General features: G+C 40.4%; 3 protein-coding genes across 4 annotated transcripts in view; 1 reads left to right on the top strand and 2 right to left on the bottom strand.

The window, feature by feature from the left end:
* The window catches only part of LOC104950819 (CUB and sushi domain-containing protein 3-like), a 109,958-nt gene that overhangs the window by 78,640 nt on the left and 18,233 nt on the right, over nucleotides 1-13,085 (bottom strand). The gene's annotated exons all lie outside the window — the stretch shown is intronic.
* The window catches only part of LOC104945328 (uncharacterized), a 39,025-nt gene that overhangs the window by 20,397 nt on the left and 5,543 nt on the right, over nucleotides 1-13,085 (bottom strand). The gene's annotated exons all lie outside the window — the stretch shown is intronic.
* LOC104945317 (ankyrin repeat and death domain-containing protein 1A-like) overlaps nucleotides 7,030-13,085 on the top strand; it is a 6,700-nt gene continuing 644 nt past the window's right edge. The window contains exons 1-5 of the mRNA XM_010770966.1: nucleotides 7,030-7,152; nucleotides 8,100-8,198; nucleotides 9,794-9,892; nucleotides 12,110-12,208; nucleotides 12,287-12,416. Coding sequence (XP_010769268.1) covers nucleotides 7,060-7,152; nucleotides 8,100-8,198; nucleotides 9,794-9,892; nucleotides 12,110-12,208; nucleotides 12,287-12,361 — 465 coding nt within the window. The 5' untranslated portion in view covers nucleotides 7,030-7,059 and the 3' untranslated portion in view covers nucleotides 12,362-12,416. The remainder of the gene's footprint in view (nucleotides 7,153-8,099; nucleotides 8,199-9,793; nucleotides 9,893-12,109; nucleotides 12,209-12,286; nucleotides 12,417-13,085) is intronic.

Below are 13,085 nucleotides of genomic sequence, written 5' to 3'. Positions count from 1 at the left end.
CTGTGGGATCGGCTCACCAGGGAAAGCATGGGAGAGATGTAGAGCGCGCCTCCACACTACAGTAGGTTGTAGCCATGGTGATGGGAGACGTAAGTATGATTCAAAGAGGCCCAGCAGTCAGGCGTATGTAAAACTCCAGTCCTTCTACATAACATGTACTATATATACACTGCATATATGTAAGTGTGTAGAGTTCATTAGCATGTAAACAGTGGTCGAATGTCAAATGCAGTTGGTGGTTCAGATCCACCCCCGCCTCTCACTTCCTCTCTTCTATTTTTTTCTTTTCCCTTTTCTGTTTTTCTCCTATCAACTGTCTTCCCTGTCTCTAGCTTTTTAATGCTGGAGAGCTAATGCCCTAAATGTCAGTGGTTTTAAGGCTCTCCAGATGTCAGCTTTTTTTTTTTTTTCAAAGTGCTACAACCTCGCCTCCGACAAATCTGTCAGCTTCAGGTTGGAGGGCAGGCTTTTATTTCCTCCTGTGTCAGCTGCAGCTGCTGTAAACATTCCCTACTACACCCTTCATGACTCAACGCTAGAAAAAAGGTTGCTTCCTCGTAGAATTTAATCCCCTTCATTTACAAAGGGGACTAATGAAAATAAGTATTTTCCCTCCCCTTCATTGACCAACAGGGACTGTATTTAAGGAAGCACTCTTGTTCTGCCTGTAAATAGACTCGCTGCTGGGGAGTCACTCTTGAATTAGCTTGGCAGGGCAGAGTGGAAAAGTGCGGTGGGAAGTCGCCAGGCCCATATGCCCGGGAGAACTTTGCGGACGGATGGAGTTTTAGATTTGACACTGTCCTGCAGATTTACTTTATCTATGACCAGATTATCCACAGCCTCATCGACAAGTAATTCTCCTTTATAGTCTTTAATGATACTACTGAGATCAGCTAAGGACACGGTCAAGTTGAAATACTTCGAACTGTGGGTACTACTAAGAAATCTTGAGTGGGAATCATCGAGGGATTTGACCTAGAGCTATTGAAATAACTGGTTAGAACATTATCTTTCTGTCGATTACTAAAAAACGTTGGATGTGAAACAAAAGATAATTATGACCATCATGATAATTATCACCAAAGGCTGATCATTTTAGCATCTGATTTGAGGAAACTGGGTATTTGTACCTTTTGCCTGATGGTAACTTATACAACATATTTGAAATATAAATTCCTTTTCAATATAGACGCCTGCTCTGATTCCACTTCACCATTAAAAAAAAGTGATGATGAAACGGATTACAAAACAGATTAAGAGGTTTAGGGATTGACCGCTATGCGGAAATGCACGGACAAAATATACAGTAAATGACTGTAAAACAATTTGAAAGTGTTAACCACACAGGTTGTTTTGTTAATTTGTTTTCCTGGAACTCATGGATTAATTAAAGTTTCCATTTGTTGGTGTGACTGATGAACTATTAGTGAAATCACTGGTGGAGCCGCTTGTTGTAATCTGTAGTAAATCATCCGTGTAATCTCCCTTTTATCAGACGGGGCGGGACACATTGCCAAGGCTCTCCAGGGATTACACACATCGTTCTACCCATCGTAGTCAAATGATCTTGTCATCAGTTTAAAATGTACTTTACAATAAATTCTCTACATGCCGACACACTCTTTCCCTTGACCTCCTTACATAAATTATAATTGCTTTCAAATAACTAAACCATGTCTTTTCTTTCACAGTTTTAGGTTGAAGCACGCCAGGTCACATGGATGTGGTGATGTGACATGATGTCTGTTCTGAATTCTGCCTATCCCAGTTGGAGACACAACTAATCAATGAGAGCTCTGTAGCCGGGATTAAAAATGGGATCATCATATTTTCATATGGCTCATAGCCATGAAAAAATTCCAGAAAAACAATTGATATAACTGTAAAGGATATTGTAAGATGTTTTGAAGTAGTGTTTTTGAGGGACTTATCTATAGTCGGTGTATTTATACAGCACTTGGCGATTGGCAAGCCCCCAGTTTGGAGAAACAGACAGGAAGTACAGTCACTGAGCAAAGCAGTATACAGCTGAGGGCAGTCAAATAATTAAGCTAATCTAAAAAAATGTCTATCTAAGAAAACTGAATATCTGTGTCAAGAACAGCATTTCTAGAATATTTCCGCTACTTTACCACGCAGTCAGCTTTCCTTTCATATGGGTGACTAAAGGTGTTATCCATCATCTCTTTAAAGGCACCAGACTGGACAAAACAAATGATTGAAGAAAATATGTATTTTGACCTTGTAGAACACAAGAGATGCTGGAAACAGCAGCGACCACAAACTATTTTGTTTTGGGAGCTAAAATAAGAGTTGTTGTCAAATATAAAGTGTTACAAATATTTGAAAAAAATATCGTAAGCTTGAAGTGATATCGACTTTTCAAGGTTGGCCATGTTTTTGAAGGTAAAAATATGGTTTGCTTCTGCACCCATGAAAAGTAGTTAATTGCTTTTCTTTGAGGTTGTAGCTCCTGTCGGTTTATCCCAAAAAGGGGCGTAACTATGGAAACAGATGTCATACAACCCCACCTGAAACACTTCAAAATATCCCTTTAAAACTCCATATTTTGTCAGTTATACTGAAACACTCCAAGGAACAAGCAATGTGAATCGTATGTGAATGACAAAAATAACCCCTTCTCCCAAACATTAATTGGTTACACAATTTCATGTTTTCTGTTTCCTTCTGAATTCCTCTTAGCTGAACAAGATCGCAAACAGTGTATAGAACAATGCATTGGATATGTGAGAGGAACATGTGGGTTGCATGGTGACAAATAAAAGTGGAGGAAGGCAGGCAGAGAGGGATGAAGCAAAGGAAAGACATTGACGGATGTGGGCAGGTTGAGCACAATCCTCCAGAGCAGGAAGCGAGAATGTGCTGCTCACCCTCTCCCTAAAGCCCGAGAAGGGGAGGCAAGAAGCAAGCACCTGAGTAAAGAATGAAAGCTATGAGTCATTTGGAATCCAGATTTAACTGTGTATGAGTATGTGTGGAGGAGACAGTGAGTGAAGGCAGTGCTGCTAATGAGGATTTAGAAATCCAATCAGGCTCTGGGTAGGAAAACATTGGCAGTGCCTTTTTAATGACACACCACCAGTGAATAAAACAAAAGCCAATCTGCCAAAAATGTGACGGATTAGAAGGCGAGATCCAACCATGACGGAGGCAAAATAGGAACACAATGTCAGACTAAATTACAGGAGTGGAAAAAGATTACAAATATTTAACTCAAATTAGTTAAACCACACTGTAAACATCCTGCACTTAAAATGGTATTTAAGTTAGTATAAATACGTAAATATAATCAGCAAAATATACTTTAAATATTAAACATAAGACTAACAAATGCAAAACAAATCATAAAAAAACACCTTAAAGGGGCACTAGTATGGTTTTTGAGGTTTTCCCTTTCCTGTAGTGCAGTGGTTCTCAAACTTTTTCTGTCAGGCCCCCCTTTTGAGGAAGAACATTTTTCAGGCCCCCCCACCCCGACAAACTGGTGACAAAATAGGCTGTTTTTAACTTTATTGATACAGCATCAAAAAAAGAACATTCGTCTCACGTGTTTTAGTCATTTCGGTTGTGCAAATAACAACTGTTGTGCAAATAATATTTAACACTGCACTACACACCACCTTTTGTAACATCAAAATTAACATTAGTTTTTTATCATCAACATTCCTTTCTTAATTTCTTTTCTTAACATGAACATTCACTTCACTTCTCTTAGTCATGTATGTTGTGCAAATAACTAACTTTAGCAAACCCACTTTGATATCAAAAACATGAACATTACTTTTTTTAACATGAACATTCATTTCACTATGTATGTTGTGCAAATAACTAACTTTAGCAAACCATTTGATATCCAAAATCATAAACATTACTTTTTAACATGAACATTCCTTTCCCTTTTCTGTTGTGCAAATAACTATTTAGCAAATCACTTTTGTGACATCAAAAATGATGATTTCGTTTCACTTTGCAAGAACAAAAACAATTGAGTTAAATGTGTAGGAAAAAAGAACAAATGCAGATATTGGACAAGTGTTGTGAGGGCAGTTTGTGAGAGTTAGTGTATTAGTGGCTTGCAATGAGCCTGTTTTTTCACTGCACATCATCTCAAACGGGGTTTGCAGGCTTGATACGGCCACTCGCAGGTCAGGCTCAATGTGGAGCCTAGCTCTGTACTTTGTTTTCAGTGTGGCAACAGCTGAAAAGCCTATCTCACAGAGATAAGATGTGGCGAAAGGAAGCAGAATTCCCACAGCCCTCTGTCCAATGAGTGGATGCTTCCCTCTCACACACACAGCCAGAATTCAGTCAGTGTCTGAGCTGTAAACCGCATCCTCAGGGTGGAGTCTGACGTCATCTCGATGAACTGTTCCTCTTCAGGCAGAGCTGAAATCAGCAGGTGCCTGCTGCGTTAAAAGGATCTCTCACCCAGTCATACTGTGCGCTGTTGTTTGGGAAGTACTTTTGAAAGTATCCTCTCAGGGAAGAGATATGCTCCTGAAGACATGGAATCATGGTGTTTTGCTCCAGAATCACTTTGTTTCAGCAAATTCAGTCAGATTCTCAAAGCACTCTGTGTTTCCCTGATCAAGTCGCCTGCCCCACATCTCGAGCTTACGAGTGGAATGCGCCTGATCTTTTATCTGCCAGGTGAGGGAGGTGCTTGTCTCTGCCTTGGGAGCTGAATATTTAATTCATTCAGCTTTTCCAAAGATATCGCTGAGAATAGGCCAGTTTCATCAGAAAGTGTTCATCACCGGAATTTGCTCGCGCAGCCTCATACATTTTCTCCTCCTCCAAAAACATCCCGGATTTCCTCTCTGAGCTTCGTAGACGCGCGACAGCACTTTCCCACGGGATAACCACCTGGCCTCGCGTGTGAAACAGCACAGCTGTATGTTGCGCACCATCTCCTCCACACAATGCAGAGAACAGCCGCGCCTTTCAGGGGTCTAGTTTTTATGAATTTGACCGCACCAACAGTATCAGTCATCACCTCGTTCAGTTCAGGGCTCATCTGCCTGGGATGCGAGCGCTTCCCCTGTGTATTACGCAGTGCGTCCATTGCGCCATTTTGGCGAGGCACGCTTGATTAGGTGCCCTGTGCAATCCCTTTTTTATTTCCTGGCCATGGGTCTTGGTGCGCCATCCGTGCAAACGCCCACACAGTTTTCCCATTTCAGCCCATTTTTCTGTCAGGTAACAGTCAATAAGTTTGAAGAGCTCATCAGCTGTCGCTCTGCTTTGGACCATACTTGCAAAACAGTAACTCCCTCATATAGTGACTCAGACGTGACAAAGCGAACATAAGCAATAAACAAGCAGTCTTTATTGCTGTCGGTAGCCTCATCCATTCTTCTAGGCGAAACGTTTGTCTTTCATTTTTTTCGATTAGTTGTTTTTTTCAAGATCATCAGAAATGTCGCTTATACGTCTTGCAACTGTGGTCATTGGAAAGAGGATGGCCTTTAATTTTTCTGCGCTTTTCTCATCAAGCATTGGTTGACACCATATCTAAAGCTGCGGGAGTATGAGCTCCTCTGCTATGGTGTGTGTGGTCTTGCTCATGTGCAATTCTGTTATGCAACTTTGGTAGGAATGCTGAAAGTGCTTTGCTGTTCACCTGTTTTGCAGTTTTTTACAAAAGTATGTTCCCGCTGACGGTATTCGCCGAGTTTCTCTGAAAAACTCGAGTGGCTTGCTTAACGTGGCTGGGTGTGATGTCTCCAAGTTGTCTTTTTTAATTTGTTGGTTTCATACTGTCAGCTGCCAGAGTCTCTCAGACATAAACACACCACTGCGTCGCTCCCTCATCTCCCGCCACCTTCTACCAGCATCTGCACAATTGCCACGGTAAACCACTAGAGCAAAAGGATAGGCGCCTCCATATCGATATGTTTTAGGTTATACTTATGAGGCTCTTTTTGGATGCTTTATTATCCGTCAGCCTGGCCTCACATATGTCTCGTTTTGTTTTCAGAAGCATTGCAAATGTATTTTCTTGTTCGTCGCATGTCGCTCAAGATATTTCTCACATCCCTGTAGCACACCTGAATCTGACGTCTTTATTGAAGAAATCAATCCAATGCCACATGTAAGCGACATCCTGATGCTGAAACACCACGAATCGTATAATTGAATACACCGCGGGTCTTACATAAAAAACGACAGCAATATAGTCTGAGCTTGTGGATGTTACGCTTTTGTTCCACGGCCTGGAGTCACTATAGGAGAGCTCGGCGCTGGCAAGTTATGCGCCAAAGCCAGAGCGACAGCGGATGAGCTCGGCCCCCACACTTTGACTGTAACCTGACCAGAAAGCGTGTAACATGGTAGTACATGTGGGCCGTTGCAACCGAGGGCTAGATGTGGCTCAGGAATAAAAAGGATGCACATCAAGAGGCTGCCAAATGAGCTATGTACAACTGCGGAATACACGAGTTAAGTGCGGTACCTCAGCTCAGCTCTCAAGCTGCCTGAACACACTGCTGAATCGCAAGAAGCGTTGTTAATTAAGGTCCGCCGGTAACTTAGAGAGATATTTCTTTAGGTTATGTTAAGGTTGATCGACTCGTATTGCATCGTAAAGGTTAAATTTAAATGGCTATGCTAGTCACTGTAGGACAAGCTAATGTCGAAGTAGTGGTAGTGTGAAACTCAACTCACATAAGGATTGTCGATATTACCAATCATTAATGTCCCATATTGAGAACTGATTAATTAGAATATTCCATAATGGTTGCGCGGTTGAGTGAGACCTGGAGTCTCATCCTATTCGCGAGCTCTACCCGTTAACGCACGTCCATATCTGAAGCAACGAACCCAAATCCTTGTTGGTTTTTATTAATTGCATTNTCGCTGGGCAGCACAGTGCAGCATACTGAGACCATCCTAACACACACACACACACACACACACACACACACACACACGTAGATATCACATCTCATAGTTCTGGTGAACTATGAGATGTGATATCTACGTGTGTGTGTGTGTGTGTGTGTGTGTGTGTGTGTGTGTTAGGATGGTCTCAGTATGCTGCACTGTGCTGCCCAGCGAGGCCACATCAAAGTATTGGAGTTCATCATGGAGGACCTTGAGGACATCCGGCTGGACCGAGTTGACAAGGTGAATCCTGACGCAATTTTAAAGAGGCCCTATTCTGCTTTGGGGTGTTCCCTCTCCTGTAGTGTGTTCTATATGTTTTGGTGCATGTAAATTGTTTGTAAAGGTTAAATCCATGTGCTCCATCACTATATAACACTTGCGCTTCTATAAGCTAGCGCTCCAACGCATTGCATGTGATACGCTAAGGGCCGGGACGTCTCCAAGCGGTTGACCAATCACAACAGAATAAACCAGCTAACCAATCAGCAGACTAGGCTCTCTGATTTTCTGAAACAGGAAATATTAAATGTCTCCGTCCCATCTTTCTTTCCATTTACTATGACTAATAGTTTGTTGTCAGAATATCAGCAATAAATGAAGGTGAGTGGAACATAACCCTTATATTTAAAGGGGACCTATCATGCAAAATGCACTTTTGTACGTCTTTTATACATGAATATGTGTCCCCGGTGTGTCAGGGAACTCACCAAGTGTCAGAAAACACAACCCTCTCTCTTTTCCTCCATACCCAAATCTCTAAAAACGGGGCTGCAACGGATCTGATACAGACTGATACAGATTGATACAGATTTGAAAATAGTCTGACGTCAGTGACGAGGAGCTCCGCCTATATGGCCAACTCTCCACCAATCAGGGGAATTGGGGTTGAGGGGTTGTCGTGGCATGGTAACAGCATGGTAACATGACGCTCGTAACTCGGCCCCCTCCTTTGCAGGGGGGCGTGGTCAGCTGCAGCGCATGCAAAGACGGGGGTAGGAGAGCAAAATAGAGCGAAATGAGGCATGGCTAAAATGCATGATCTGTTTGGTATTTTGAAAAATAAAACGTATAAATATACCTTGTATAGGTATGGCCCTACAATAAATTATTCAAATATAGCATGATAGGTCTCCTTTAAACACTGTGTGTATACACTATATGTTTTTATAATATCTGTCTCTCATCAGTCAGGGAAGACTGCGCTTCACCTGGCAGCTGAACATGGCCAATTTGAGGTGGTGGAGTTTCTGATTGGAATGGGCCGCACACATGGTCTGAAGGACAAGGTATAGTAACACACACGCACGCATTAAGTCATTAATTATACCAAGCCTGTCACCATAACTACTTTTGTTAGGATTTCATTGTCCCATAAGTAATTACGATAATATTATTATATATATTATTGTCATTTTTAAACTATTTAATGCAAATGTTATAATGATCAAATAAAAGCATAGTAATTCAATGTCCCCCTTACAGAGAGCAGCACACTCTTAAGAATGGTGAGACATTTGAAATTGGGATGTCAAAAACATATTGAAGTATCCAAAATAGTAAATAAAACATGAATAAAATGAGTCCACACAACCAAACAGTAAATGAAATGGCTCTCGGTATATGCTTTTAATGTAAGTGTAATAGAGGTGCACAAAAATAATCTTGGTCATGTCCATATTTGATGGAAAAGTGGAGAAGGTAATTTATTTGTTGTCTAATTGTACTTAAACAAAGGCTAACACTGTTCAATCGTTAAGAGATCCAATATTTATTTGTTGGGTTTCCAAAACCGCACCTCAGCTAATCTAAAGTGAGCTGGAGTGCATCCATCATTCATGATTTAAAGGCTTCTTTAAACAAACCGCATACAGCAGGATGTGTTCTGACGTCATATCCTGTTTATACTGCCAGCTTCATGATCCTGTTTGCTCCAGCAGCTTTAAGTATCCCAATGCCAGTCTTCACTGAGGAGCTGAGTGAGAGAGAAACGCCACGGTCACTAGTGACGTGTACTGTGTAGCACATACAAATGCCACCAGAGTTTATTTTTTTTATCTAATAATGTCTAATTTATGTAGCCAATATTTATAAAAAAAAGTCATGCTACTTTTTACTGTGATATCATGAAAAGTGTCTTTCAAAATAAAATGTGAAAGGCCCTATTTTGCTTTTCAGGGTTTCCCTTTCCTCTAGTGTGCTACGTTTTTTTCTGTGCATGTAGATAGTCTGCAAAGGCCTGAAACGCCTCCATAGGACTCCTTTGTAATTCAGGAACATAGTAACACTCGCCGTTCTAATTGCTAGCACATGGTACGTGATAGGCTAAGGGGCGGGACATCTCTAAGCAGTTGACCAATCACAACAGAGACGGCCAGCTAACCACTGAGATCAGACTGGGCTCTGGTTTCAGACAGGGGGTGAAAAGAGGTGCTGCAGCACAGGCAGTATGAGAAACATAAAGAGCGAGAGAGAGTATGAGAGAATATGTCCTCTTTAAATCTACCGGCAGGTGTGTCCAAACCCCACTTTCTGTGAAAAATAATGTGTGTGTGTTGGACCGATACTCTGTACTGACAGATATTCTGGCCTTTGCAAACATTGAGAACTTCTTGATTTAATCCTACAGTTTAGTGATTCTCACCAGGTGTTAAAACTGTACAAAATCCAGCTTTTGTGGTAGTAGTATGAATGCAAACATGACTGAATCTGAAAAGAAAAGAACAAACGGCTGAGTTGGTGTGTATAGAAACTGTTTACTTCACTTTTTTGGTTTCTACTACAAAGCAGTAATTGGCCCTCTGGATGTGTGATGGTGTTTACACTGTGTGTGAAGAGGAAGTGGAATGGCTCTCTGCTGAAATGTGTTATGTCTGGACTACAGGAAGAGAACACTGCCATGCACCTCGCAGCACGGAGCGGGCACACACACATCCTGCAGAAGATGGTGGAGATGGGGGTGGACGTGGACGAGAGGAACAAAGTGAGTGGAGCGGGCTGCAGACCTCACTTGTGTGATTGGGAGATGTCTGATTTTTTTCAACCTTACTTTTTAATTTGACAGAGTTTGTCAAATATATTCAGCTTGTGTTGTTGTTGTTAGTAAACAGCAGAGGTGGAAGAAGTACTCAGATATTTTTTATTTTTATACTTTACTTACAGTAACATGAAATACAATCAAAAGTCAACACAAACATCAGCGAAACAGGTTAACTGACATCTTCATACTGTCCAATTATTCTTTCTTGTTGGATGTTGCTCATCCCCTCCATTTAAACGAATACTTTTTGTATATTTTCTGGTAAAAGTAGAAATACTACAGTATAAAAAATACTCTGTTACAGGTAAAAGTCCTGCATACAAAATCTTACTTGAGTCAGTACAAAAGTATTGGCATCAAAATATACTTAAAATACCAAAAGTAAAAGTACTTATTGTGAGTAATAGCCCATATAATAATAATTTATAGGAATTGACTGAATAAACTGTCTTTTGATATACATATAGAAAACTTAAAAGCTGCAAAGGGTTTCACTTCATGAATCATGCAGGAATACTACACTGTGGTTTACCTCACAGCTGTTAGTACTCTGATGATGATCTGTGGTCCAGGCACTACTGGGCACACAAAGGTTACTATAGTTTAGACTATTTTAAAACAACTTTTAAAAACATATAATATTGCAGCAATATATGGCAGTCCATACAGGAAGAGAAACACTTTGACACGCTCAAACAACCGCTTCACTCGTGCCGTTTTGTTTTAATGTTTATTGCAGGAAAAAAACAAGCAAAAATACAATACTTCCAAATACCAATAACCTTGAATATGATGACGAATGAAATTGATGGTTAAGGACTTTACAGCAGAAAATTGTTGTAGAAACTTGCAGTCAACAGAAAGTTTTCTTCCCGCGTACACTAACCACTTACTCCGCCCAAACTCCAGTGCACGCTCACCACCAATACACAAAAAATATCACATTATAAATAAAAACACATACCGGTACACCTTAAATTTGGCTCCTACATACGGTATAACATTAATGAAATATTTCTCCAAATACCTCCTGGTCAGAGACTACTTGACTTTTAGTAAAGGATTTCAACAAATTGGAGATAATTGACATCATTTGTGTCAATATCTTTACGGATTCATAGAAGATTAAGACAACAAACATCTGATATAAAGAATAAACTACCAATACAAAATGCTGTCTTTGGTAAACACACAGGAGGAGGATTGGTATGACTGTTTTGTATTGAGGCATCATGCTAAGTAAGGGAATTATATCAATTTGACTAAAACCTTATAGTGATCTGCTACAAAAATATTAAAATACATAACAATTTGAATGCTACCTGTCAGACCTCTACTTAGGCTGATGCTGCTTTTAAATGCTCCTTGGACAGTCCAATTTCCTGATTTTGAAAATCTTCTTCGGACTTTGCTGTGTTTGTGAGTCTTTTATAATGTTGAGAGTTTTTTTTATCATTTTGCTCAGAACGTTATACAACACTTCGATTTCTGCTTTTCGAAATTGTTGTTCCTTCCCAATGTGAATACTTCCAATCGGGGACATTTGACACCACATGAATGCAACACACATTCCCTATCTTACAATTTTAACAACATATTGACTCATAACATAATTACTGTGTATGCCCCGTGTTTTGAAAAGGCTCCAAAATGTCATGACTCCATTTTCCTTTGCTTTCACGTAGTTTCATGAAAATACTGCCTGTAGTTTTCCATTAACCTGCTGACAGCTTGCTTTCACTGAAAACACTGAAACATTGACTTTATTTAAAAGTATTATGTCAACAAATTTCACAAAATTATACTAGGTTAGTTAAAAGCAATACTATTAAGTTGAATCTTTTATTTAATCTTAATATTATTGCATTCACCTAACCTAATACATTTATGTGAAATCTGTTGACATAATACATTTAATAAAGGTCAACGTTTCAGTTTTTCCAGTGTTGTTAGTCCCCATTGACAGCTGTGTTCTCACTTGATGTTTTATTTTTCTCTGATCATATCACTGGAATGGTAAACTGACCTTGTGTTCGGCTTCCATAAGTGGTTGTCATGATTTGTTGACATTCAATAAAATAATTAAACAATTGACTGACTTCACAACAGCTGCAGTCAGTGTGGAGCGCTGTGCACTGACACGTTCCCTCTCTGTTCCAGGAAGGCCTCACAGCGCTGCACCTGGCCTCTGACGGAGCTCACTGTGAGTGTGTCCGGCTGCTGCTGGAGGCCGGCTGCGAGGCCAATGCTCTGACTAATGTACGCTCTGTCCACTCAATGGCATATATCATTTGCAATAAACACATCATATTGTGACTTTTTAAAATCTTTCCACAGTCTAAAACTATCTTCCTTTTCCTGCCTGCAGAAGAACATGACTGCCCTTCATTACGCGGCTCAGCATGGCTCTGACAGAGAAGCCAGTCTGCTGCTGGAGGCAGGGACCCACAGAGACGCTGTGGACAGTGTGAGGATGCAACACATTTATTAGATTGTATGATGGAGTAGATGTAGATGTTCTATCCTACTCTGCTTTATCTGAGTTCTGTTCTTATAATCATATGTATTTTATGTCTCTTTATTTTGCATTTATTTTATCTTTTTACCAAGGAATAGGACAACTAAAAACTATGTAATGTGCAGTATTGGGATGTAAAGTAGAGTGCTGTGCAGATTGTAAAAGAGGTAGCTGTGTTTACACATTTACAAGATTAGTTCATAGGATGTGTGCATTAATGTAATATGTGAGTGTACAATAATATAATATAGAAATGCTGTCATATAAATGGCAACGAGCATTGATATACAGAAGGTGAAGAGCCGAGGCGACCATGTTTCTGAGCCGTCAATAAATGTGACTAAATCACATTTTCTAACCTTTACGTACTTTGTAAAGCTCTACAAATGCTTGGATGAAAAGTAGTAGTGTCATATCTTCTATATACATGTTAGAGTGATATTACATACACACAAGCACTCATGTCTGTCTGTATGACTGTGCCATGTGACGTGCTTCTCTGTTCAGTGGGGGGGGGAGAACATGCAGCAACCACTAGTTAGCATCACCAGCAGGTTTATTACCCCCAGTGGCCGTATCACCATCACACTGTGGCAGAGAGCATTGCATTCTGCTACC

The sequence above is a fragment of the Notothenia coriiceps genome, unplaced genomic scaffold (assembly GCF_000735185.1).
Source record: "Notothenia coriiceps isolate Sejong01 unplaced genomic scaffold, NC01 NC01_scaffold00000339, whole genome shotgun sequence".
Classification (NCBI taxonomy): domain Eukaryota; kingdom Metazoa; phylum Chordata; class Actinopteri; order Perciformes; family Nototheniidae; genus Notothenia; species Notothenia coriiceps.
This window is presented reverse-complemented; position numbering and strand designations above follow the sequence as displayed.